The 27,491-nt window shown below is 44.4% G+C and overlaps 1 protein-coding gene across 2 annotated transcripts in view; it reads right to left on the minus strand.

Moving 5' to 3' along the window:
• LOC106573613 (A disintegrin and metalloproteinase with thrombospondin motifs 20) overlaps window positions 1-27,491 on the minus strand; it is a 154,936-nt gene that overhangs the window by 65,010 nt on the left and 62,435 nt on the right. For both annotated transcript variants that reach the window (XR_001321382.2, XM_014148814.2), the window contains exons 9-11: window positions 19,812-19,958; window positions 11,070-11,211; window positions 10,167-10,271 (exon numbers count right to left, since the gene is read on the minus strand). Coding sequence is in view for 1 of the 2 variants with exons in the window: in XM_014148814.2 (XP_014004289.1) it covers window positions 10,167-10,271; window positions 11,070-11,211; window positions 19,812-19,958 (394 nt within the window). In the remaining variant the exon portion in view is untranslated. The remainder of the gene's footprint in view (window positions 1-10,166; window positions 10,272-11,069; window positions 11,212-19,811; window positions 19,959-27,491) is intronic.

Here is a 27,491-nt window from a genome sequence, read left to right on the forward strand (position 1 = left end):
TGAGCGGGAGGGTGGAGAATGGGCGGGAGCGTGGAGAATGAGCCTATCGTAGCAGATGTAAGTAATGTCCCCACGCTCTATGGCAGCTTTCATGGCTGGGATAAGTTCTTTCCGCCTCTGGCGCATAGCTTCCGAGTGGTCCTCGTTAAGGAAGATGTTGGTTCATCTCAAGTTCTTTGCTCTCTCCAAAACAGCTATCTTGTCCCTAAACCATAGGAACTTAACCACTTTCGGCCTGGGTCTGTCATCTAGGCTGGTTCCAGGTTTTCCAGACCTGTGGAAGCGTTCTACCTCAATCTTCGTATGATCCATCAGCAGCTTTTCAGTGATATTTTTTTTTTTAAACGTTCTCCTCAGACTCGGCCTAGTTCTCATGTGAAGACTCTATGCCATCCATAATGATGTTATTCCTCCTGGATTGTCCCTCTAGTCAGTTTTCCCAGTCATTGCTAATAATGATTCACAGACAGTGCTGATGTCATCACGTGTGGACTTACAGTTTGTTGTCATATTGCTGCAAGTCTCAAGACATCTACCTCTCCTTGGGAGAACTGCAAACTGTTCTTAAGGTCCTAGACCTCTGGTCAGATCGTCAATTTTTTTGTTAGCTGAATCCATCATTATTTGGACAAAGCTCTTGAAGCTATTTTCTTGTTGTTGTAACATCTGCTTATAGAACCCTTTTTGTTTGTTTAAAAGATCATTCACCTGTGACTGAGAAAAACGATCCTCTCTGTTACTCCCACCGGCTTTGGTTTTGGATGTCATGGTAGCAACAGAGGCCTCGTCAGAGGAACGTTGAGATTGAGGTGTCCCTGTGTATTCCTAAGCATTAATGTGCTCTGAGCTAAGCCATGACCTGGGGTGAAAACCTGTGGATCTCCCTTCCATACCGCAGACACACACACACACACGCGCACACAGACACACACACCTCTAATCTGGCATGGTTGCCCAGTTCAGGGCTAGTGTAATACACTCTAAAGAGCAATGATGGAGTATAAGGCCTGTACATGATGTCAGGCAGGTGTAAACAGCCCGGGGCCATGAACACACGGTACTGAGCCAGGCCTTTGGGTTGAGAAAACACTGAACACCAAATACCCCCCAGCCCCTCACACACACACATAGAATATCCCCCTGGTGCCCTCCATCGCCCCCCTGTTAGAGGATTGTATGGGACCGGGGACGACCACTGTGGTGCTGCTGGGCGGTAAGACCTGAGCAAATGTCAAACACAAGGGGTTGGCTGTCAGATAGGACCAAAGCCCCTGTAAGCCTTTAAGGCATTCCCCTCACTGCTGGCACTTGATGTTTAATACGTTTTTTTTTTAGCTTGAAAAGATTAAGTGGGTTGAAAAAAAAGAGAAAGATTAAATCAGCCGTGTGTGGGGTGGGTCCACTGCAGGACGATTGAGCTAATGTAACAAGCACGATTCCCAGGACATAGACATATCTGATATTGGCAGAAAGCTTAAATTCTTGTTAATCTAACTGCACTATCCAATTTACAGTAGCTATTACAGTGAAAGAATACCAAGCTATTGTTTGAGGAGAGTGCACAATTTGAACATGAAAAGTTATTAATAAACAAATTAGGCACATTTGGGCAGTCTTGATACAAATTTTGAACAGAAATGCAAAGGCTCATTGGATCAGCATAAAATTTTGCACATACACTGCTGCCATCTAGTGGCCAATATCTAAACGGCACCTGGGCTGGAATAATACATTATGACCTTTCTCTTGCATTTTAAAGATGATGGTACAAAAAAATACAAAAAAGAGTTGGTTTTTTCTTTGTATTATCTTTTACCAGGGCCCCATTTTTCACATTTGTAAAATGTCATGCCCCCTTTTTATTTTTTATTATTGTTTATTGAGATAGCCTATATTAAATACACCACCAGATTGATTTTGTTTAATTTGAGGACCTAGGAAAATGTTGTTTTGAAACTCATTTCCTGCAATTCTATGTAGTTTACCAAGACTCATGACATATTTTAGTTAGGCTATTTAATAATAATAATAATAATAATAATGGAAAATAAATTCTCGACCCGATTTCCCCAAATGTTATTCATTGTATATACAGTGCTGTGCAAAAGTTTTAGGGAGGTGTGAGAAAATTCTGTAAAGTAAGAATGCTTTCAAATATAGACATGTTAATAGATTATATTTTTCAATTAACAAAATGCAAAGTGAGTGAACAGAAGAAAAATGTACATCAAATCAATATTTGGTGTGACCACCCTTTGCCTTCAAAACAGCATCAATTCTTCTAGGTACACTTGCACACAGTTTGAAGGAACTCGGCAGGTAGGTTGGCCCAAACATCTTGGAGAACTAACCACAGTTCTTCTGTGGGTTTAGGCAGCCTCAGGTGCTTCTCTCTCTTCATGTAATCCCAGACAGACTTGATGATATTGAGATCAGGGCTCTGTGGGGGCCATACCATTACTTCCAGGACTCCTTGTTCTTCTTCACGCTGAAGATAGTTCTTAATGATGTATGTTTGGTGTCATTGTCATGCTGCGGAATAAATTCAGGGCCAATCAGATGCCTCCCTGATGGTATTGCATGATGGATAAGTATCTGCCTGTACTTCTCAGCATTGAGGAGACGATTAATTCTGACCAAATCCCCAACTCCATTTGCAGAAATGCAGCCCCAAACTTGCAAGGAACCTTCACCATGCTTCACTGTTGCCTGCAGACACTCATTCGTGTACCGCTCTCCAGCCCTTCGGCGAACAAAGTGCCTTCTACTACAGCCAAATATTTAACTCATTAGTCCAGAGCACCTGATGCCATTTTTCTGCACCCCAGTTCCTGTGTTTTCGTGAATAGTTGACTATATGCCTACAAAATCCCTGACTTTGTGCAAGTTTGCCGACAAGAATTGATGCTGTTTTGAAGGCAAAGGGTGGTCACACCAAATATGGATTTGATTTAGAATTTTCTTCTGTCCACTCACTTTGCATTTTGTTAATTGATAAATATAATCTATTAACATGTCTATTTTTGAAAGCATTCTTACTTTAGCATTTTTTCACATCTGCTTAAAACTTTTGCACAGTATTGTGTATATATATATATATATATATATATATATATATATATATATATATATATATATATATATTTAAAATAAATAAATAAATATATATATATATTTTTTAAATAAATAAATAAATATATATATATATATATATATATTTTATAAACAATACAAAACATACACAATCAAATGACATCATACAAACATCAACTACATCACACCTGCCTAGACCCACGAGCACACACACCCATCTCCAGCGCCCACATCACTTTCCGCCACATGGCCTCAAACTGCACTATTTTGTTTCTCTCTGTAGTCCACGCACTTCCAATTTTTATATAAAGCATTTGATCTTTCCATTGAGTCAACGATGGAGGATAGGTTGATTTCCATTTTTTAAGTATACTTTTTTTTTGATGATTGACGAGAAGTATCACCCAACCCATCGGGTATCTCACTGCACCCTCATATGCCATGTCTTGAAATATGCAGACAGACGGATTAAAATAAATTTACATTGTAATACTTCTGAGACATTTTTCTTACTCCGCCCATACCTTTTAGACTTTATAACATTCCCAGAAGGCATGGATTATTGAGTCATTATTATTTTTAGAGTTCAGACTTGACGGACTTTGTGCTGTAGAATTTGTGACCTAATTTTATGAGAGATAGAACAGCAGCATACCTGTATGGAATGAAGAAAAAAAGAATCACGATGCACAACGCTCTCCAGCTCTGCTTCTTCAACTAAAAATAATTACAAGGCTGTGGAGCGGACAGTGGCACTGTTTCACCCCATCTTTAAGGTTAGGAGCAGAGGTTGAGGTAGATGGTGTTTGCTATAGTGGTTTTATATTTGGGGTATGGATATGGTTTAAAAATCGACTTATTTTCAGTGAAATGTGAAACATCATGGGAAACGGTGTTCTTCCTCGTGTTCTAAGAGGTGAGAGGGGCTTAGAGGGATGATGCAACCACAAGCTGAGAGCCACCCCCTCAACCCCTCACACGATCCTCTCTATTCTGTGGAAGGTTATCATTAGTTTGAATTAGTGGTTTGCCCCATCAGCTGTTCCATTCGCCTGCACTTCAGATACTTTATTCCTCTCTCATTTCACATAGACAGATTCAAACCTAGGTTGAAGATAACAAAGGTTAAGACAATAGGATTCTAATATTCTAAATCGGTTTATTTTCAAAAGCTTCCTCATGGAATTATTAAGATCCTAACCTGGGTATCTTCAACCTTGAGTCAAACGAGGCTACCTCCTCCTCTTTAGGTAGATATCTGTCTCTCCGGATTATTACTTATATTTGCTTTGTAATGTTCATTTCAGATAGTGATGTTCAGGTATTAAATTGTCTTAAAATGTTGATTAAAATCAGAAAGTTAGCTAGGAAGAAATGTTATGATGTATTATAGAGCATGCTAAAAAAAACTTCCATTGTGAAGAAGGGCTTAGTATTTTATCGTCCCAATTTGTCACGTAGCAACCTCCTGCTACCTAATCAAAATGAAATCCATCCTGAGTCGCCGAAAGCTACCATCACTATTGTACAATATTACACAGAGAAATGATATGTCAGAGAGAGCTAGCAACACAATAATCCACTTGTTCAGCCAAAGCAACAGGTCTGTGATGATGGGAAGTGGAAACATCCCAGAGATTAGCAGAGAGTGACATTGATACGAGTCAGAGATTCCAGAGCCTCAGCTCACAGGCAGCATCGTATCACACTAGTCTGTATGGCTGCAAGGGGCCCAAGCCAACACTCGCCACCTCAGCCAACGTTCACTGTCTCAGCCAACACATTCTATTCTTCCTCAGCCTGGCTCTGCTTTTCAAGACTTCACTATCGCTCTCTAATTGGCTGAAACAAGAGGAGAGCAGGATGTAGTTATGAGGAATGTTCTGACTGGAATAATAAAACCAGGACTTCCTCTCTAGCTTTTCACTGACACAAGTCATTCAAAACAACCTTACGAAAATAAATCGGGAAACTTTATATTTCAACTAAAATGGAGAATTGATGGTCTTGAAATTGAACGCAATTGATAGTTCCATCCATCGCACCACGCAGAACAAATCACACAAAAAAACTTTCCTTCAACCACACACTCAGACCTAAACACTGGGCAGGGTGCTTAATAATTGGTGGGCAACAACAACAGCACATTTGCTTCATTCAAGTTGGGCCACCCACCAAGCTGTTGTGAAGCTGCCTGCCCTGGTGATAAGAAGCAGAAAGGGAGGACAGGCTGTTTTCTTCAAAAAGAAGGCCTGTAGATTCAGCCAGGGCCAGGTTGGAGGCAGGGCTGCCTTTGGGCTGACAGGCCCTGATTGACCGTGTTAGTTGGCCCCAGAGCTACACAGGCAGGGCCCTTTCAAAGAAGGAGCGAGGAAGAGGAGAGGAGGAGGGCGGTGGCAGTATTTATAGACAACAAGTGATGGGATGCCCTCGTTAGCACATGACCCACTGGGCCAGATGACAGAGGCACCGCCGAGGGTCACATGACCATATTACTCCGAAGCCCCGCAAGAAGAGAGGGTCTGCCGCACACAGAGAGCATAGTGAGAGAGGAAGGGAGGGGAGGTAGCGATAAAGAGCATTGTGAGTAAGAGGGAGGGAGGGGAGGGAGGGGAGGTAGCTATTAAGAGCATAGTGAGAGAGAGAGAGAGAGAGAGAGAGAGAGAGAGAGAGGGAAGGGAGGTAGCTATAAAGACCATAGTGAGAGAGAGAGGGGAGGGAGAGGAGGTAGCGATAAAGAGCATTGTGAGAGAGAGAGGGAGGGGAGGTAGCTATAAAGAGCACAATGAGAGAGAGAGAGAGAGAGAGAGAGAGAGGGAGGGAGGGAGGGAGGGGAGGTAGCTATAAAGAGCATAGTGAGAGAGAGAGAGAGAGAGAGAGAGAGAGAGAGAGAGAGAGGGAGGGGAGGTAGCGATAAAGAGCATAGTGAGAGAGAGGGGGAGCGAGAGAGGAAGAGGGAGAAAAAGAGACAGTGTTTGGAAAGAAAGAGAGAGGGAGGAGAGAGAGAGAGATCGAGAGCGACAGAAAGGTAGAGAGGAGTTAGAGGGAGAGTACAGAAAGAGAGTACAGGATGTATGGTATGAAAGACCAGGAGAGGGTGAGGTGAGAAGGATGAGTCAGTGAAAGAGAGACAGAGAGAGAGAGGCCTTAGGACACACCTACTCATTCAGGGTTTTTTCTCTATTTTCTACATTGTAGAATAATAGTGAAGACATCAAAACTATGAAATAACACATATGGAATAATGTAGTGACCAAAAAAGTGTTAAACAAATCAAAATATATTTTATATGTTTTATATTTGAGATTCTTCAAAGAAGCCACTCTTTGCCTTGATGACAGCTTTGCACACTCTTGGCATTCTCTCAACCAGCTTCATGAGGTAGTCACCTGGAATGCATTTCAATTAAAAGGGGTGGCCTTGTTAAAAGTTAATTTATGGAATTACTTTCCTTTTTAACGCACTTGAGCCAATCAGTTGTGCTGTGACAAGGTAGAGGGGGTATACAGAAGATAGCCCTATTTGGTAAAGTCCATATTATGGCAAGAACAGCTCAAATAAGCAAAGAGAAGCGGCAGTACATCAATAATTTAAGACATGAAGGTCAGTCAATCCGAAAAATGTCAAGAACTTTGAAAAGATAAACTAATAAATAAAATGCCTTATTTACATAAGTATTCATACCCTTTGCTATGAGACTTGAAATTGAGCTCAGGTGCATCCTGTTTCCATTGATCATCCTTGATCATGTTTCTACAACTTGATTGGAGTCCACCTGTGGTAAATTCAATTGATTGGACATGATTTGGAAAGGCACACACCTGTCTATATAAGGTCCCACAGTTGACAGTGCATGTCAGAACAAAAACCAAGCTATGAGGTCGAAGGAATTGTCCGTAGAGCTCCGAGACAGGATTGTGTCGAGTCACAGATCTGGGGAAAGGTACAAAAAACATTATGCAGTATTGAAGGTCCCCAAGACCATAGTGGCCTCCATCATTCTTAAATAGAAGAAGTTTGGAACGATCAATCGTGGGAGAAGGGCCTTGGTCAGAGAGGTGACCAAGAACCCGATTGTCACTCTGACATAGCTCTAGAGTTCCTCTGTGGAGATGGGAGAACTTTCCAGAAGGACAAGCATCTTTGCAGCACTCCACCAAATTAGGCCTTTATGGTAGAGTGGCCAGACGGAAGCCATTCCTCAGTAAAAGACAAGACAAGAGGAACAAGATTATCTGGTCTGATGAAACCAAGATTGAACTCCTTGGCCTGAATGCCAAGTGTCACGTCTGGAGAAAACCTGGCACCATCCATACGGTGAAGCATGGTGGTGGCAGCATGATGCTGTGGGGATGTTTTTCAGCGGCAGGGACTGGGAGACCAGTCAGAATCGAGGCAAAGATGAACGGAGCAAAGTAAAGAGAGATCCTTGATGAAAACCTGCTCCGGAGCATTCAGGATCTCAGACTGGGGAGAAAGTTCACCTTCCAACAGGAAAACGACCCTAAGCACACAGCCAAGACAACGCAGGAGTGGCTTCGGGACAAGTCTCTGAATGTCCTTGAGTGGCCAAGCCTGGGCCTGGACTTGAACCCTATCGAACATCTCTGGAGAGACCTAAAAATAGCTGTTCAGCAACGCTCCCTATCCAACCTGACAGAGCTTGAGAGTATCTGCAGAAAGGAATGGGAGAAACTCTCTAAATACAGGTGTGCCAAGCTTGTAGCGTCATACCCAAGAAGACTCGAGGCTGTGATCACTGCCAAAGGTGCTTCAAGAAAGTACTGAATAAAGGGTCAGAATACTTATGTAAATGTCATATTAAAAAAAAAAGTTGTATATATTTGCAAAAATGTCTAATAACCTGTTTTTGCTTTGTCATTATGGGGTATTGTGTGTAGATTGATGAGGGAAAAAAAACTATTTAACACATTTTAGAATAAGGCTGTAACGTAACACAATGTTGAAAAAGTCAAGGGGTCTGAATACTGAATACTGGTCGTCATGGCAAACAATCAGGCATGACCAAACTATAGTGTCCTCTCAAGATGGTCTCCCACAATCCAACACAGTTAATGAGACAGAGGTATTTAGAGTTGCTATCCCACGACAGTTACATTATACTGAAGCTGTTTTTGTTGGATTAAGATGTTAGTCACCCCCAGTAAAATTATCTTTATTGATGTCTAGTAATCCAAGCCTTAACAGGATGGAACAGGGAACAAATACAGAGACATTATGGAACATATTGGGCTTACATGGGCACACACTGTGTTTTTTTTTGTTCTGGAAAGACTCCTGGGGGAGGGCCCTCACCCCATCACCACCACCACATGCAAACAAATACTCGTAGCCCACCTCTCCCTCCTTTTCCTCTTCCCCCATCTCCTCCTTTTTGGAATCATTGATGTGAGGTCTATTGTGTGAGCTGAGCAGAGCAGAGTGGAGGGAGAGGAAGCGTGGCCCTGCGTGGTCTCAGCCTTGGACTCTGTTACGGCCTGACCACTGACCCACTCACCCGCCTTTTAAAGAGGTTTTAGGGTCACAGGTTCACAATAAGGTGACTCAACTGTGAACGACGGACAGCATCTCCTTTCAAAGGCCCGGCCTTCACATCTACTTCTCCCCCTCCCTCTCTCTTCCTCTCTCCCTCTATCCCCCAGCCCTATCTTATCCCTCTTTCCACTAACCCCATCTAACCCCTCTCTTCTCCCCAGCCCCATTTCACCGCTCATTCCGCCGGCCCTGTCTAACCCCTCTCTCTCCCCCAGCCCCATCTCACCCCTCTTTCCTTCAGCCACATCCTCAGTGCCTGTCACTATGCACCCAACACCTACCCCGCCGCAACAGTGCTAATCAGCGTAGCATCCCAAGGAGGTGAGAACATGAGGTTTGATGAGGGTTGGGGCCTCAGAGCACGGCTAACGCTAATGCTCATGCTTCAGGTTACTCACTGGGGATAAAACCTGACCACATTTCCATGGGCAGCTACAATAGGACTAACTGTGGCCAAGAAAAGTAATTTATACTGACTGCATAGACATCCAATAATTCACAGAGGAATTCAGACTGTATCAATAATCATTGCTGCATTTTAGCCAGACTGTTATGTGCTAGCTGTCTAGTCTGTGTTTTATAAATGTACAATGCGCATACAACTATGCCTTTAAATAAGGAATTGGCAACTCGTTCTCATTCTGAGAAATAAGCATATTCATATCCAGGTAGGCCACTTGATTTCAAAACTTAAACAAAGTGAACAGTCTATGTTGTTCAAAAACAGTTGGAGACGGACAGAAGGCTGTATTCATAACAATTCAACTGTTCTACCTTGTAGAAAATACATCCAAGTTTGCTACACTTTAAATATAAAGATTAGCTGGCTACTCACGAGCAGGTGATCTTGTGTTTGAGAGATTGTTTATGAGACCTGTGTTAATTTTCTATATGGCCTGTTACCAGAAGTTGGTCATCATTCCTGGATGTGAATTGTGCATGGTTCTGGTTAAATTTGTAAGAAAAATTGCATTTTAATAATAATACTTGATGGCCAATATTTAGCCTACTGTAGGTATAATTTTACAAGCCTTGAATTCATTTGATTATTCCCTACTGTTGCAAATGCAGTGTATTGACCTTTAATTGCGCAACAAAGCTTAGTTTGAAAAAATTGAGATAAGATTTTTCGGCCATATCGCCCAGCCCTACAACCCCTACAAAAATGTTCATGAATTATAATGCACATAATAATTCACATTTCCTGTTGCTGAAGGATTGTTTTCTTGCTGTAGCAAGCTGGCACATATTAAGATCCTACATCTGTAGTGAAGAAAGAGGACAAAGAGTCCCTACTCAACATGAGAACCACTGTCAGTTCCAGACAAGGAGAATATCATGATCCATTTCATACAGACTTGAACATTTTGTTTGAAATTTGCTCATTGATAATGGAAAGGCAAAACATCAACAGTGGTTTTATTGTAAGAGCATCTACTACAGTAGATAATACACTGTGTTTGTCATTGTACCATCAATTTACACTTCAATGGAAGAAATACAGCATTCTGTCCTACCATTCCATGTCCACAGTCTGTCCCATCAGCCAAGGGCATGTGTTGTGTCCGACACCCTTTATGGCCCCCCTCAGCACTTGTACACCAAAGCCTCTTGCACTGTTTCTGTGTGGAAAGAGACAGCGAGAGAGGGAAGAAAGAGACATGCGGAGAGACAGAGAGAGGAAGGGAGCATTAAACACTGTTACAATACAACTGTTACAAAACCCCCACTGCCCACTGCAGGAGAATCATTTAACTGTTTCACCCCAAACTACAAATCCCTAATATTGACAGGCAGACAGGAGGCTCTATTGTGCTGCTCAGCAGTAAGTACTGTGAGATGTGTAACAGGCTTTATGTACAGTTCAGCCTCTAGAACACCAGACAGTAACTTTTACAGCTACTTGGGCAGCTGTTACTATCACTATAGATTAGCCACACAGTATTCCAGAAGTCTCCAACCAGACCAGAGAGGGCATAAAGTCTTAAGCATGTTCAACATGAGAATGTATGCTCTGTTCGAAGGGAAAGCAGCTTCCCTCACAGCAGCCTATTAAACCCTGAACAAAGCTAATTGTCTCATAAAACCACCAAAGCTGTGTGTCATACAGACAGCTCATTAAAAACAATGACTGGGGAAGGGGGGTACAGTACAGTGTTGTCTATACTGTATAAACGTATGACTTCATCATCTCAACACAAGTGCCTTATCATAGACAAGACACATTAGAACCTCAGAAGCATATGACATCATTATCCATAGGGGGTTTGGTTGAGGACACTTTTTTGGAGATAATAGAGACTGAGTTTACGTCCCAAATGGCACCCTATTCCTTATGTAGTGCACTATATAGGGAATAGGGTGCCATTTGGGACATACCTTGAGAGACACCTGGTTGTGAGGAATGAAACCTGGCTCACCATGTAAGGGCAGACCATGGATCCGGTGCCAAACATGAGCTCACACTGTCGGTTGGCATTGTAGATCTGACCAGGGAGGTGGTTGGGTAGCTCGTACGTCCTGCTCACTGGCTCGTCCAACAGGCACTCTCCGTACCCTGTGCTGAAAGGTAATACATACACACATAAATTTGCACGTATGCACACACACACACACACACACACACACACACACACACACACACACACACACACACACACACACACACACACACACACACACACACACACACACACACACACACACACACACACACACCCCACAACCAGTAAATAAGCACATATAAAAGCTGCATCACGCAAAGTGCTTCATCAGTCAAGATTCATACGGTACAACAGAGTAGTCAGGATAATGTCATCTTTGTTATTCATAATCACAAAATAAACATCTCCGTGTCACCATCCAGGATTGATGATATTCAAATGTAAACATTTTTCTCCCATGTGGGTGGTCTGGTCTGATGTGTGATGCTTCGTAACAGTGAGACTGACACCACTTCCCCTCAGTGAGACCTAATATTAGTTAATGCTGTCACTATGAAACTGGAGCCAGGCATCATACAGAAGGAATAAAGCTGCATTTACATGCAGACACAAAGCTATCCCAACCACATGTTTATTCAACAGACATTTCTCTGTGCACAAAGCAAACAGAGGATTTTGAAGATGGTGCAGGATTGAGATGGCTGCCGTTTTACGGGCTCCTAACCAATTGTACTATTGTGTGTGTTTTGTCCCGTTATTTGTAACTTATTTGGTATATAATGTTTTTGCCACTGTCTCTTATGACCGAAAAGAGCTTCTGGATATCAGGACAGCGATTACTCACCTCGTACTGGACAAAGATTTTTTCTTTAACGAGTCGGATGCAAAGGATTTACTTCAGACACCCGACAAGGCCCAAATCTCTGTTATTCGCATGAAGAAGAAACAGAGAAATCTGGGATTTAGGTCGGGGTGCCTTGTAAGGATCCGACGGCGAGTGAGCAATCCCCCTCTACCATCAGTCCTATTAGCCAACGTGCAATCATTAGTTAACAAAACGGATGAGCTACGATTTTTTTTTTTCACCTTTATTTAACCTGGTAGGTTAAGTAAAGGTGACATTTTTTTTAAATAAAAGCGGAGCTCATCCATTTTGTTATCCAATGATTGCACGTCAAGACTATACTACCAACGGGACATTATAAACTGTAATATCTTATGTTTCACCGAGTCATGGCTGAACGATGACGTGGATAACATACAACTGGTGGGGTTTTCGGTCCATCAGCAAAATAGAACAGCTGCCGCCGGTAAAAGAACAGGTGGCGGTTTGTGTCTATTTGAAAATTACAGGTTTTGCTTGCCTGAGGTAGAGTATCTCAAGATAAGCTGTAGACCACACTATTTAACAAGAGAGTTTTCATCAATATTTTTCGTAGCTGTCTATTTACCATCACAAATCGATACTGGCACGAAGACGGCACTCAACGAGCTGCATAAGGCCATAAACAAACAAGAAAATGCTCATCCAGAGGTGGCGCTCCTAGTGACCAGGGACATTAATGCAGGGAAACTTACATCCGTTTTACCTCATGCTAAATGTGCAACCAGAGGAAAAAAAACTCTAGACCACCTTTACTCCACACACAGAGACGCATACAAAGCTCTTCCTCGCCCTCCATTTGGCAAATCTGACCATAACTCTATCCACCTGATTCCTGCTTACAAGCAAAAACTAAAGCAGAACGTACCAGTGACTCGCTCAATAAGGTAGTGGTCAGATGACACAGATGCTAAGCTACAGGACTGTTTTGCTAGCACAGACTGGAAATGTTCCGGGATTCTTCCGATGGTATTGAGGAGTACACCACATCAGTCACTGGCTTCATCAATAAGTGCATCGATGACGTCGTCCCCACAGTAACTGTACGTACATACCCCAACCAGAAGCCATGGATTACAGGCAACAATTGCACTGAGCTAAAGGGTAGAGCTGCCGCTTTCAAGGAGCACGACTCTAACCCGGACGCTTATAAGAAATCCCGCTATGCCCTCCAACGAACCATCAAACAGGCAAAGCGTCAATACAGGACTAAGATCAAATCATACTACACCGGCTCCGACGCTCGTCGGATGTGGCAGGACCTACAAACTATTACAGACTACAAAGGGAAGCACAGCCGAGAGCTGCCCAGTGATACGAGCCCACCAGATGAGCTAAATAACTTCTATGCTCGCTTTGAGGCAAGTAACACTGAAACATGCATGAGAGCATCAGCTGTTCCGGACGACTTTGTGATAACGCTCTCTGCAGCCAGTGTGAGTAAGACCTTTAAACAGGTCAACATTCACAAGGCAGCAGGGCCAGACAAATTACCAGGACGTGTACTCCGAGCGTGCACTGACCAACTGGCAAGTGTCTTCGCTGACATTTTTTCTAACCTCTCCCTGTCTGAATCTGTAATACCAACATGTTTCAAGCAGACCACCATAGTCCCGGAGCCCAAGAATTCTAAGGTAACCTGCCTAAATGACAACCGACCCGTAGCACTCACATCTGTAGCCATGAAATGCTTTGAAAGGCTGGCCATGGCTCACATCAACACCATTATCCCAGAAACCCTAGACCCACTCCAATTTGCATACCGCCCCAACAGATACACAGAAGATGCAATCTCTATGGCACTCCACACTGCCCTTTCACACATGGACAAAAGGAACACCTATGTGAGAATGCTATTCATTGACTATAGCTCAGCGTCCAACACCATAGTGCCCTCAAAGCTCATCACTAAGCTAAGGACCATGGGACTAAACACCTCCCTCTACAACTAGATCCTGGACTTCCTGATGGGCTGCCCCCAGTTGGTAAGGGTAGGTAACAACACATCTACCACGCTGATCCTCAACACGGGGCCCCCCCAAGGTGCGTGCTCAGTCCCCTCCTGTACTCCCTGTTCACTTATGACTGCAAGGCCAGGTACGACTCCAACACCATCATTAAGTTTTCTGATGACACAACAGTGGTAGGCCTGATCACCGACAACGATGAGACAGCCTATAGGGATGAGGTCAGAGACCTGACCGTGTGGTGCAAGGACAACAACCTCTCCCTCAACGTGATCAAGACAAAGTAGATGATTGTGGACTACAGGAAAAGGAGGATTGAGCACGCCCCCATTCTCATCGACGGGGCTGTAGTGGAGCAGGTTGAGAGCATCAAGTTCCTTGGTGTCCACTTCACCAACAGACTAACATGGTCCAAGCACACCAAGACAGTCGTGAAGAAGGCACGATAAAACCTATCCCCCCTCAGGAGACTGAAAAGATTTGGCATGGGTCATCAGATCCTCAAAAGGTCTTACAGCTGCACCATCGAGAGCATCCTGACGGGTTGCATCACTGCCTGGTATGGCAACTGTTCGGCCTCCAACCGCAAGGCACTACAGAGGGTAGTGCGTACGGCCCAGTACATCACCGGGGCCAAGCTTCCTGCCATCCAGGACCTCTATACCAGGCAGTGTCAGAGGAAGGCCCTAAAAATTGTCAAAGAATTCAGCCACCCTAGTCATAGACTGCTCTCTCTGCTACCGCACGGCAAGCGGTACCGGAGCGCCAAGTCCAGATCCAAGAGTCTCCTAAATAGCTTCTATCCCCAAGCCATAAACCTCCTGAACAGCTAATCAAATGGCTACCCAGACTATTTGCATTGCCCCCCCTCTGGAACGATGATGCTACTCTCTGTGATTATCTATGCATAGTCACTTTAATAACTCTACCTACATGTACATATTACCTCAGTTACCTCAACACAGGTGCCCCTGCACATTGACTCTGTACTGGTACCCCCTGTATATAGCCCTGCTATTGTTATTTACTGTTATTCTTATCTCTTACTTTTCTTGAGGTATTTTCTTAAAACTGCATTGCTGGTTATGGGCTTGTAAGTAAGCATTTCACTGTAAGGTTGTATTCGGAAGCACGTGACAAATACAATTTGATTTGATTTGACATAGGCATAACCTTGGGAGCAAAACTGCATTAGGACGTAACATCACTTTGGAGTCGCCAGGAGCGAACTCCAAACAGAAAGGATGTGCTGATAGCGCATAGAGCTCCCCAACGCACTTAGCCGATACCAAGGCCATGACCAGGGCAGTCTCGTAGGAAAGGACCTTCAGGTCCACAGACTCCAATGGTTCAAACAGAGTCTCACAGAGCATCCAGGATCAAAGACAGGTCCTGTTTCAGTGCCATAGGCTTTGACATTGGTCTGACCCCGGAGTAGAGCCATCAATTCCTACATGAGACGCAGAGATGGCTGACACATAAACTGTCAATGCAGAAAAAGAAAAGCCCTGATCAAAAAGCTCTTCAAAGATCAAAATGTCCACCAAAGAGCTCTGAACAAGAGAAACTCCTTTAACCTGACACAAACCCTCAAACTCATGCCACTTATATGTATACAACTCTCTCATAGAGGGTGCATGCACCAACTGTATAGTCGTAATCACGTTCATGGGTGCCAAACTCTCCTGTGCGACCAGGACAATATATCCCGACTACACAGAACCCTCCACGGGTCCTCGCCCAACAGGCGGATGATCTCCATGAACCAGGGTTGTCAGGGCCAACGGGGAGCCACCAGAATCAAGAACAGACCCTCCTGACGGACTCTCTCAACGATGGCCTGAATCAGGTCCACCGGAGGAAACGCATAGACCACGGTCCGAGGCCACTGAGACGCCAAATCATCCATTCCCAACAGAGCGCCTGGATCCCTCATTGAGAAGAACAGATGACAATTAGTGTTTTCTCAGTAAGGATGCGTCTGTTGTGATCACCCTGTCGAATCAAACACCTTTTATTGTGATTCCCTATGAACCCCAGAGTCTGAATATGGGAAACCAGCGTGGCAGTGTGGAGCTCCACCTGTTCTCTCGACTCTCTTGCTACGACCAGCCAATCATCCAGATAGGCCAATACTCTGATCCCCTGGCACGGCAACAGTGCAAAAGCCACCTCTAATTCCATAGAAAAGGTGTGGAGCGATAGGGAGAGCCCGAAAGGCAGGACCAGAAACTCATAGAACACACCCTCGAAATGAAACCTCAGAAACTTTATGTGGGGAGGATTTGTAGCCACATGAATACATGCATCCTTCAGATCTATGGACGTGAACCAAGAACCGGCACTGTTAATTCAGAAGCACCGTGCTCGGATTAGCCCCCTTGTTAGCCTCTTGAGTTAACTCGCCAGCTTTCCATCCATCAGCAGTGTGCAAACGAGACCCGCTTCCTCCATACTCTCTACACTCATGAACTCGCCATAACCTGACTGAATGAGGGGAACCACAGGTCGCCTTTAGCTCTTTGGCGAACTCTTTAAATATTTTACCTCCTGTCCCACCGTTGCAGGGACAGGAGGTAAATACCTTCCCCCAAAGTTGGAGGAACTCCACTGAAGGGGAGAAGACGGCCAATACACCCCTGGTGATCTGCCGCCCTACAACACAGCTCCATCAAAAGCGCATTTACCACCAATGGTTCACTTCACACGCCAAATCCAAAGTCGGGGATTTAGGCTTTCCCGGAATGATGCCATCCGATTCACACTCTGAAAACCCTCCAGAGTCAACCTGGGATAGTATATCAACCCTGGAATCCTGACCCTGAACAATGCCAGAATAAACGTAAAGAGCCTCACTCAGCTGGAATGACACCCCTATCAACTCTGATCAACACTACTACTGGTCCGAGCCAAAGTCTCCTGAGCGTGTTTCCACCCCAGGAAAACAGGACAGCACTGGTGAGTATCTTTAACTTTCATTGTGAAACCACGTGCCCTAGGGCAGGGTCGGATGTTCCTTTTTGAACTTACTCTTACCACTGGCCATCTTACTCAAAGAAGCATTAGCTACACAAGCAGAGCAGAAAGTGGTAGCTTTTAGAAAACACAAAAACCGATACCAAGTCCCAAAACTCACAACACCTAGGGGGACGAGTACTCTCTCCCTACTGACACCTAAGTCATACCCACATTTCGTAGTCTTCATGCACTTGAAAAGCTAAATTGTGTGACATGTTCTTCCTTCAGGCGAGCTGAAGAGCCCCGGTATTATTGCCAGGAAGGTGGGGCTTCCGAGGTCGCACTCGGAATCTATTGGCCCGTTGGGCATGATTTCAGTTTTCAGGTGAATATGATTGGTCGTTAACTCCCCATAGTATGTTACACCGAGTGACCGACTGAAAGGGAACCCTTTGTTTTGTATCCCAAAAAGTGTACAAGTGCTTGGTGGAATGAGTTTGTCTAACATTGGGAAGAGACAAATGATGAAAGCTACGATGAGGTCAGTCAGTTTGTCAGGGCAATGAGAAGAAGAGAGAGGGAGAGATGCCCCATATTGAACCTATAAGGTAGTGGTCTGTTTGTCTGTCAGAGTCCAGAAGAAGGAGAAGAGATGATGCCCCATATTGAAGCATCTTTCACCAGGTTGTCATCGTCTAATGAGAAACCCTATGGGCCTATGATTAAAAACAGGATGGATATGGGGAAAAAAGCAGCAATTATTTTATTAGGCATGCAGTTTTTTGGGCAAAACAGAGGAGCCCGAGACAGGTGATGCAACTCCCCTCTGGCACCAACAGAGGTTCTACACCTGGCAACCATTGGGAGGCTTCTTTAAAGTGAGTTTATTTAAAAAATAACTTACAGTTATCTCTCAGTGTTTGTCATAAGAAGCTACTCCGTAATGAGTTCCATAAAGGCAGACTGTGTTTCCCATGAGATGGTAGCTGCTATGAGGTTGCTCATATATCAGATTTTATGACCGACGCAGGGTATTGAATGATACAGCACATCCCTGTTGCACAGTTGTAATAAACTAAATGCAAACAGCACTGTAGTGATTCCCCTTTTCATAGGGAGATATACTGCAACCATTACCATCCTAACATAGCAAATAACTAAAAAATAAGTAGTTATAAAAAGTTTATTTTCACAGATATTGCATCTTGAATTAATTGAGGACATAAAGATATCTTTTTTTACCAAAACGTAAGAAAAAAGTTTTTAAATGTAACTGTTTAGGATAGTAAGACATCTGATGTTTGTGTGGTTAGGATAATTCCCAACGTGGGCGCCTGGCATCGGAATGTAAAATTATAGGCTTTGCCGGTACTAATGATTATGTAGTATCAACACAAGTGTACACAACAATTAGTGGCTGGCAACACAGAGAGATTTGCAAATTATCTTTATATAGGTTTAGTGGCTTAAACCGGCTGGCAGACTGCCAGGAGCAGAATGAATGGTGTCTATATCACGGCCTACACATAATAACACCAAGAACACCAAAGACACTTTTCACTCAGCTCTCAGGTGTGCAGCCAATGGGAGTTCACCATATTACACAGACACAGAAATGAGAACGAAAGGGGTTGGCTCCAGAAGAGGGGTTGAGAGTTAGTGTGTCCCTCTATATTTAAGTTGACAGGAGAGTGTTGTGCATTAGAGTGCTCTCAAAGAACAATTGGTAGTCAAAACAGTGATGTACTTGACCAGGTAAGCTAATTGGAAAGTGGAGGTGCCGTTTGGATGAATACTCCTTATTGTTGAAGTCATGCAGACTTCGAAAGCAGTGGGCCTCGCTCTCAGCGGGCTGCCTTTCCGACCTCTGAGACTCCTTCACACTGAACCCTACGCTCCTGTCCACAGCCACACAGAACTGTTTATAAATATTGCCACTGTTAAACAAATCAGCCATCCTCTTCATGCAGCGTGGAACGTTTCGCTCACAGCCATTGACATTTACCTTCCGCTCACTCATCGAGTAACTGAACACTCAGCTTTTCTAACACAGCTGACATATAGGCAGAAATATTCTGCAGTAAAAAATGAATAGGAGTATTCTTTTTCTTGTGTTTCTAATTTTCCAACCCAACCACTCAAAGCTGGATGGATTCATCCGCTGGTAGGAAACTATGCCGCATAGCAGCGGGACAGGCGTGTAACCTTACAGCCTCGATAGGAGGCGTTCGCCCGGGAGATGCAACTCATCAACAAGGAGGCCTTTTGTGGCTGCTCACAATCAACAAAGCAGGAGGAGAGATCAAAGGGTCATGTCCAGAGAAAATCTAATTATAACTGACATTTCCCATCTTAAAAGGAAGCCCTTCAGAAGAGGTTGGTGGCCACCGCTTGGCTTTGGAGCCCGCTGAATGAGCCGCTGCCCCGCGTTACCGTTTTTGCGGAGAAAGCACGCCACTGACTAAATGACTGTTTGTCCAGCATCTCGAGAGCTGGTTCTGCCTGAGTGCAGAGACAGAGGAGGAGCAGGGGAGGATCAATCGCTCAGGTCACCCTAGGAAGACCCCTGCTTCAAACAGGAAATACTGTCTCACCCCAGGGAATAACACAGTGGAGACAGTTTACACTGGCCTGCTCTACATTCTCCCTTTTGGAGAAGGTAGCAGAGTTTGCTTACCAGATTATGTTCCAAGAATACAAACACTTTTTGCTTGTGTTATTTATTTGTCTTGCATTTTCTATAAAAAGGAAAATATTAGAATGTTTTATTACAGTGATTCATGTATCTCTAAAAACATGATATATTTATTTGCATAACAATCTGTATGTTTGTGAAAATGTGTACAATAGGACAATTACAGTGTCCGGAACAGTGTTCTTACATTACAAAAAAAGGGACGAGGTACCTACTCCAGAAACTCAGTGATGTACTTGCGGCTGCACTTGGACCAGGACCAGGGACTGGTGTCGTAGTTGAGGGTGGGCGCCATGACGTGATACTGGTGCTTTATGCCTGCCTCCCTGCATTTGGGGTTGTCATCATGGGGCATGTTGAACCTGGAGAACACACACACAGAGAGCGATGATGAAAAAGGGGTGATGGCTGCTCAATGGATCAGAAAGCCTAGTGGTTAGAGCGTTGGGCCAGTAACCGAAAGGTTGCTGGTTCGAATAATTGATCTGACAAGGGGATGTGTTGTGATCTGATCTGTTGATGTGTCCTTGAGCAAGGCACTTAACTCTAACTTGCTCCAGGGGCACCGTACTACTAGGCTGACCCTGTAAAACACCACATTTTACTGCACCTATCCGGTGTATGTGACAACTAAACATCGTTTTTTTTAAGCAATGGTCTTCATTGAACATGATCTGGCACTACGATGTAGAGATGTGGGCCTATGAAGCGTTACATCTCAATTCATTCTAGCAGCTAAATAGTGAATAGTCTAATAAAGCTGCTCATCTTTTTGATGTAGGGCTGTGGCGCTCATGACATTTTGTCAGACAGTTATTGTCATGCAAAAGACTACCGGTCTCATGGTAATTGACCGTTAATTAACATAAACATGTTTAGCATCTTCAGGCTTCCACACATACAAGCCGCTGATGGGCGCCTTTGGAACATCTACATTTAAAAGTCTAATAAACCAATTTAATACACACCATAACAATAAATCTGTTATTTATTTGAATCAGGTCTAAAGAAACATGATACGAAGAATATGTATTTCCAATTAACAGAATATGAGTTGGCCTACTGTATGTTTTCTGGCTATGCTCCATGCAATAGGCTGTAGCAGAGCTGGGCGGGCCTATACGCTCACTACGCAAGGGCCCCGCCTCCCCCTCGTGTCAAAGCGGGTGTCAATGTTTACAATTGGATGAGAAGATGAAGCGGAACTATCCTTCTGGTCACGAAAAGAGAAAAAAAAACACCATGTGAGTAAATTGCGGGAACAGCAATTAGGTAAACTTGTGTTCTCTCCTCTCCAAGTTTGATGTCAGAAAATAACAGTAACGTTAAGCTGATGTGCTAGCTTGCAGTACATCTCTCTCTAGGCTATCTTTCTTGCTAACCTAACTTGGCAGTGCATCTCCTGGCCTGTCTGTGTCTTGCTTGCTTGCTAGCCACTTCCAGGGCTGTGTTCTGTGACTTTGTGCCTGTCAAAAGTGAGAGTGAAATACAACTATTTATTATGTTTTATAAACGCCAACGGTGTTTATAAACTGCAGCTCGGAAAAGATAACCACGTCGCACGTGACCATGTTGTGGCAGACGGCAGGGAGAGGTGAGGGGGGTGGTACTTGAGGAGAGATATCTTGGAGGTAGCTGACTATACCCCCAAGCTTTATATGGACTTCCTGCCCCAACGAGGCAAGACTGGGATTCATTAAACCAGGGATTGCTTGGGGATAAAGGAGGAAGCAGCCTGCACAACAGGGCAGAGAAGGAGCGAACCAAGCAAGGTATGAGGAGCCAGAGCTGCGAGAGCCAGAGCTACGAGAGCCAGAGCTACCTCCCCCCTTGTGTACCAGACTGGGTGAGGACCCGAGTTTGAGGATTACCCCTGGGAAACGGAACGGACAACGAGAACGGCTTGTGGACTGTGGGGTGATTGGTGCATTTCCCCCTCTTCCACAGTGTATGAAAATCCCTAATAAACTTCCCCTTGCATTCTATTTGTGCTACTGGTGCCTGTTTTGTTATTGAACTTGGTGACGTGGAAACCCCACACCCTTGATCCTGCTACAATGTGTTCACGTGCGCATGCACGAAATGCAACTCGCACTTTCCAGCAGCAAACTCTGTGGGAACCAGTCCAGACAATATGTGGGCGTGATGGCACTCCTCACAGGCGCACATCATTTTAAAACAAGACAATGATTATCTAGTCTCTCAGTCACGGTTTAGTTACAACTCTGGACTAATGCAAGATGGAAAGCAATGGATTGACATTGACTATTGATTTATATATTGCATTTAAAATGTTGATTAGCCTGGTATACGGATGCACATCTCTCAAGTATTCAGCCAAGCCATAGTATAAATAGTATTTTATATTTGAAAATATATAAAAGGAAATCTGGGGGAGCCAGTTTGAATGGGCCTAATGCAGCTGATAAAATTAATAATAGTAATGTTATCTATAATTTACAGTTTGTCAGTAGAGGAGATGCTGGATCGTCAGCCAGTACAAGCACAGACTCAGTTGAGCCACATCCAGCCTCAGCCAGTACTAACACAGACCCAGTACAGCCGGCTTCAGCAAGTACTAACAGACGCAGTACTGGCAGCTTCAGCAAGTACTAACACAGACCCAGTACAGCTGGCTACAGAAAATACTAACACAGACCCAGGTGAAGTACAGGCAGCCTCAGCCAATACTAGCACAACCAGAGGTGTACAGCCAGCATCAGATACAAGCAGCTCAGACCCTAATAGAACAGTTGCTGCTCTACCAAATGACCCAGCAGATTGGCCCCAAGTCTTAACAGACTTTATGAGGACTGAGTTAGTACGCAGAGGTCCATTCAAACCAGGACTGGATTTTTCTTACCCTAAAGACAAGTCTAGAAGAGGTTTCCATTCAGGCTTATTACAGAGACAGCTGTCAAATGGGGAAAAGATTTTCCAGGAGCTGGCTTTCATACTCAATTTAAAACAACGTTGCATATTGTTTTCGCTGCAAGCTCTTTTCTACAAAAGACTACAAAATAATAAAGGAAGGTGTGAATGACTGGTCAAATATCAACACCATTCTGAAACACCATGAGGGTAGTCCTGAACACACAAACAATATGATTAAGTGGAGAGAACTTGATCTGCGCCTAAGTCTTGACCAGATACAAATGACAATTTTGGAGGCTGAAAGAAAGAGATGGCGGGATGTCCTTACACGTTTAATAAGTATCACCCAGTCTCTGGCTGAAAGAAACCTAGCATTCAGGGATTCATCAGACAAACTCTTCCAACCAAATAATGGAAACTTCCTAAAACAGGTTGAATTACTGGCAAAATTTTACCCCGTTATGGAAATTAATCCCAGCAAAAGTAACGATGGAGAGACACATGCTCATTACGTTGGGAAACGCGCACAGAATGAGCTGATACAGATTGTGAGTGACAAGATTCTGGAAGCAACAGTGACTGAAGTAAGAGACTCAAAGTACTTCTACATTATCTTGGACTGTACACCTGACAGTCACCAGGAACAAATGTCCATTATTCTGAAAAGTGTGGCTTTAAAGAGAAAGCCAGAGATCAAGGAGCACTTCCTCGGCTTTGTGAATGTTGAGGTTAAAACAGGCTTGAATCTGTCCACTGTCATCTTAGATTTTTCTATTGTGTTACTGACTGTACGTTTGTTTATTCCATGTGTAACTCTGTGTTGTTGTTTTTGTCGCACTGCCTTGCTTTATCTTGGCCAGGTCGCAGTTGTAAATGAGAACTGAAATGGCCTACCTGGTTAAATAAAGGTGACATATATATTTTTTTAAATAAGATGAACGAGCTGAAGATTGCATTTGAAGATTGCAGAGGGCAAGCTTATGATAATGGGGCCAACATGAAGGGCAAGCACCAAGGAGTACAAGCCAGACCGCTCAAAAAAATCCCAGAGCCGTGTTCGTCCCATGTGGAGCACATACTCTAAACCTTGTCATTGCAGATGCTGCCAAATCTTCAAAAGATGCAGTTGGGTTTTTTGGGAATGTGCAAAAGCTCTTCACCTTATTTTCAGCTGGCACACAAAGATGGAGTGTTTTGAGAAACACGTGAACATAACCGTGAAGTCATGGAGTGACACAAGATGGGAGAGTAAGCTCCAAAGTGTTCATGCAATCAGGTATCAGGCTTCTGAGAGTTCGGGAGGCATTACTAGAAGCCAGACAGACGATCAACAATCCTGTGGTCAAAATGGAGGCACAAGCACTTGCAGAGGAAGTTGGATCCTACCGCTTCTTGATTTGCTGTATCGTATGGTCTGAGATACTGACAATGACAAACAAGGTGAACAAGCTCCTCCAATCCGCCTCAGTACAGTTGGATATTGCAGTGAATTTAATCTCAAATGCAAAGGCCTTCCTCACTATATACCGGGAAACTGGATTCTCTGAGGCCCAGACAACAGCCAAAAGCATTTGTGAAGAAATGAATGTGGAGGCTGTTCTGAAAGAGAAGAGACTGAGAAACAGCAAGAGGCATTTCAGCTATGAGGCTCCTGATGAACCAGTGACTGATGCACTGAAAAACCGTGAAGTCAACTACTTCAACATTGTGGTTGACTCTGCTGTGACATCCATGGATGAGATATTTGAAATACTCAACCAGGTGAAAACCAAATATGGAGTGCTGCTGAACTTCAACACTGCCTCTCAGATGTCCAGTGAATATGTAAAGGCTCACGTTCATGGAAGTTTGAAAACACTCTGACCTTCAGAAATGACTGTGACATCAGTGGAATGGACCTGACACACGAGATTCAGAATTTACCTGATCTGCCATCAGATAAGATGACTGCCTTTGAGCTGCTTTCCTTTCTTTGTGAGAAAAACCTGGAGGAACTAACCTTTGGATAGCCCTAAGAAAGGCAGTCACCCTACCAGTAACAGTAGCATCGGCAGAGAGGAGCTTTCAAAATGAAAGCTCATCAAAAGCTACCTGAGGTCTTCCATGTCACAGGAACGTTTGAGTGGTCTGGCCATCATGAGCATTAATCATGACGTGGGGAAACACGTCCTATGATGACATCATTGATGATTTTTCCTCAAAAAAGTGCAGAAGAAGAATATTTTGATGTTAAGATTTTAATTCAAACATTCAAATGTTTACACACTTAGTAACATTTAAGATTTTATGACAGAAGTGCATTTGTGTAAATGACTGCTTAACTAACTATGTGACATACTTTCTCAATTTCTTCCAGACAGTCCAGATAGACTGGTGCCCATGCTGATGCTGAAAATGCCCAGGCTGTAGAGAGAACCAAAGTTAATCACACAGCTGGATAGGTTTTATTTGACTATTTTGAGACATAAAGCTGCAGCCATAGCCTATAGGCTTATGTTTACATTGTATAGACAAAACTTATCACACAGCTGTATAGATTTTATTTTACTATTTTGAGACATATAGCTGCAGCCATAGCCTATAGGCTTATGTTTACATTGTATAGACAAAGCTAATTGTATAATATTGTGAGGACTGGACAAATTACCAGGCAGCAGGGCCAAAGCTCAGGGTTATATTTTATTTTCTACATTTTATATTTTCTACAATTTCTTATTTATATTAATGTTAATATTCACTTATCTTAAGATTCTATAGAAACTATTCTATTCAATAAATACTGATCTGCATAGGTCTACTTATTCTTAGACCGACAGATGGAGCAAACTGTTTTAAAGGAGGGAGGATTGTAGTGGGAGCACTGAGGTGTCAGGTGTGACTGTGTGGCAATGGTAAATGGTTTACATGGCTCACGGGTCAGGTAGGAGGGCCTCTTAGTAGAACTTTCAATAGGGCTCCAGGAAGGTCAGGACCGGATCTGGGCTGTAGGCTTGTTCATTTATCTGACAAGATATGCTTATAAGTCATGTGCCATTAGTATATATTATATCATTTTATAGTAAGAAGAAAATAATTGAACTTAGCTGAATAAAGTAGAAAGGATATTTTGCCCATTCCGTAGCGAGTGCGCATATGAAGTGACTATGTTGAGCGTAAATGTGATCATTTGAAACAGGTCCTATACGCTAGATTTAGAGTTATTTGGTAATGTTAGTTGTGAATGATACAAACCTTAGAATGTCAAAAAATCATAACATTTATGGGCTGCATGATGCAGCTATAGACTATTGATGATTTGAGAAAGTCGCAAAAAAAGCTTGCGCTCTATTCTTTGCCTCAGGCTGCACAGCTGTTCTCTCTTCATGTCACGACTTCCACCGAAGTCGGTTCCTCTCCTTGTTCAGGCAGCGTTTGGCAGTCGGGGTCACCGGTCTTCTAGCCATCGTCGATCCACTTTTCATTTTCCACCTGGTTCTCATTTTCTTCATTAAGTGTTGTGTATTTAACCTCTGTTCCCCCCACGTCTTTGTGTGGTGCGCGTCGGGTTTTGTACCCATGTTGGTTATTTCTTTATGCCGTTGGTTTTGAAATGAAACTGCTCCGGCTATTACCTAGTTCTGCTCTCCTGCGTCTGACTTCACTGCCACCAGTTACGCACCCCTTACAGAATTCCACACCTGCACCATGGAGTCAGCAGGAGCAGATACCCCGGTTATAGGAGTCGAGGAGTGCGTCAGAGAATAAGCGGCGATGCTACAACATCTCGGCGTCGCGATGGACCGCGTCGTCCAGACCATGGACCGCTGGGAGAGACAGGGAGTCCCTCCAGCGCCTCCACCAGCACAACAGGGGTTCTCCCACTACTCGTCCCTCCTGTACCTGGTCCCAGTGGAATGTATGATGGGACGGCGGCACGGTGCCAGGGTTTCCTGCAACAGCTGGACCTATACCTGGGCACCGTTTACCCGGCTCCCTCGGGAAGGGAGAGGGTGTCCGCCCTCGTCTCGTGCCTCTTAGGGAGAGCTCTGGAGTGGGCTAACGCCATGTGGGGAGAAGGAGATGCGGCGTTGGATGACTTCACGGAGTTCACCCGCCGCTTCCGGGCGGTCTTCGACCACCCGCCCGAGGGTAGAGCGGCGGGTGAACGTCTTTTCCACCTAAGGCAGGGGACGAGGAGCGCCCAGGAGTTTGCCCTGGAATTTTGGACCCTGGCCGCAGGAGCGGGATGGAATGACAGGGCCCTTATTGAACACTACCGTTGCAGCCTGCGCGAGGATGTCCGTCGGGAGTTGGCCTGCAAGGATACCATCCTCACCTTCGACCAGCTGGTGGACCTGTCCATTCGGTTGGATAACCTGCTGGTCACCCGCGGATGTCCAGAGAGGGCTCTGTCGATTCCCTCTCCCAGCACCACCGCTCCGGTGCCTATGGAGTTGGGAGGTGCAGCGCTCAGGGAGGCTGGAGGAGGGGCTTTCACGTGTACCATCTGTGGCCGCAGAGGTCACACTGCTGGTCGGTGCCGGGTTGGTTCCTCTAGGGGTCGAGGCAGCAGGCAGGGCACTCTGGCGTCGCCCCAGATGAGCATGCACCACTCTCATCCAGAGCCCTCTGTTGTACACCTGTTTGTGCATGTTTACTTTCCTGAGATTTCCCCGTATTCCCAGCATAAGGCGCTCGTCGATTCAGGCGCAGCTGGGAATTTTATCGACAGAGCATTCGCCCATAGGTTAAGGATCCCTATTGTTCGAGTGGTTAGGCCTTTCCCAGTTCACGCTCTGGACAGTCGACCATTAGGGTTCGGGTTAATTAGGGAAGCTACCATGCCCCTGGGCATGGTGACGCAGGGGGGTCATGAGGAGAGAATCAGTCTCTTCCTCATTGACTCTCCTGCGTTTCCTGTGGTACTAGGCCTTCCCTGGTTAGCTCGTCATGACCCCACCATTTCATGGCAACAGAGGGCTCTCACGGGGTGGTCACGAGTGTGCTCAGAGAGGTGTTTAGGGGTTTACGTTGGTGCTACT

Source organism: Salmo salar, chromosome ssa16, assembly GCF_905237065.1.
Source record: "Salmo salar chromosome ssa16, Ssal_v3.1, whole genome shotgun sequence".
Lineage (NCBI taxonomy): Eukaryota > Metazoa > Chordata > Actinopteri > Salmoniformes > Salmonidae > Salmo > Salmo salar.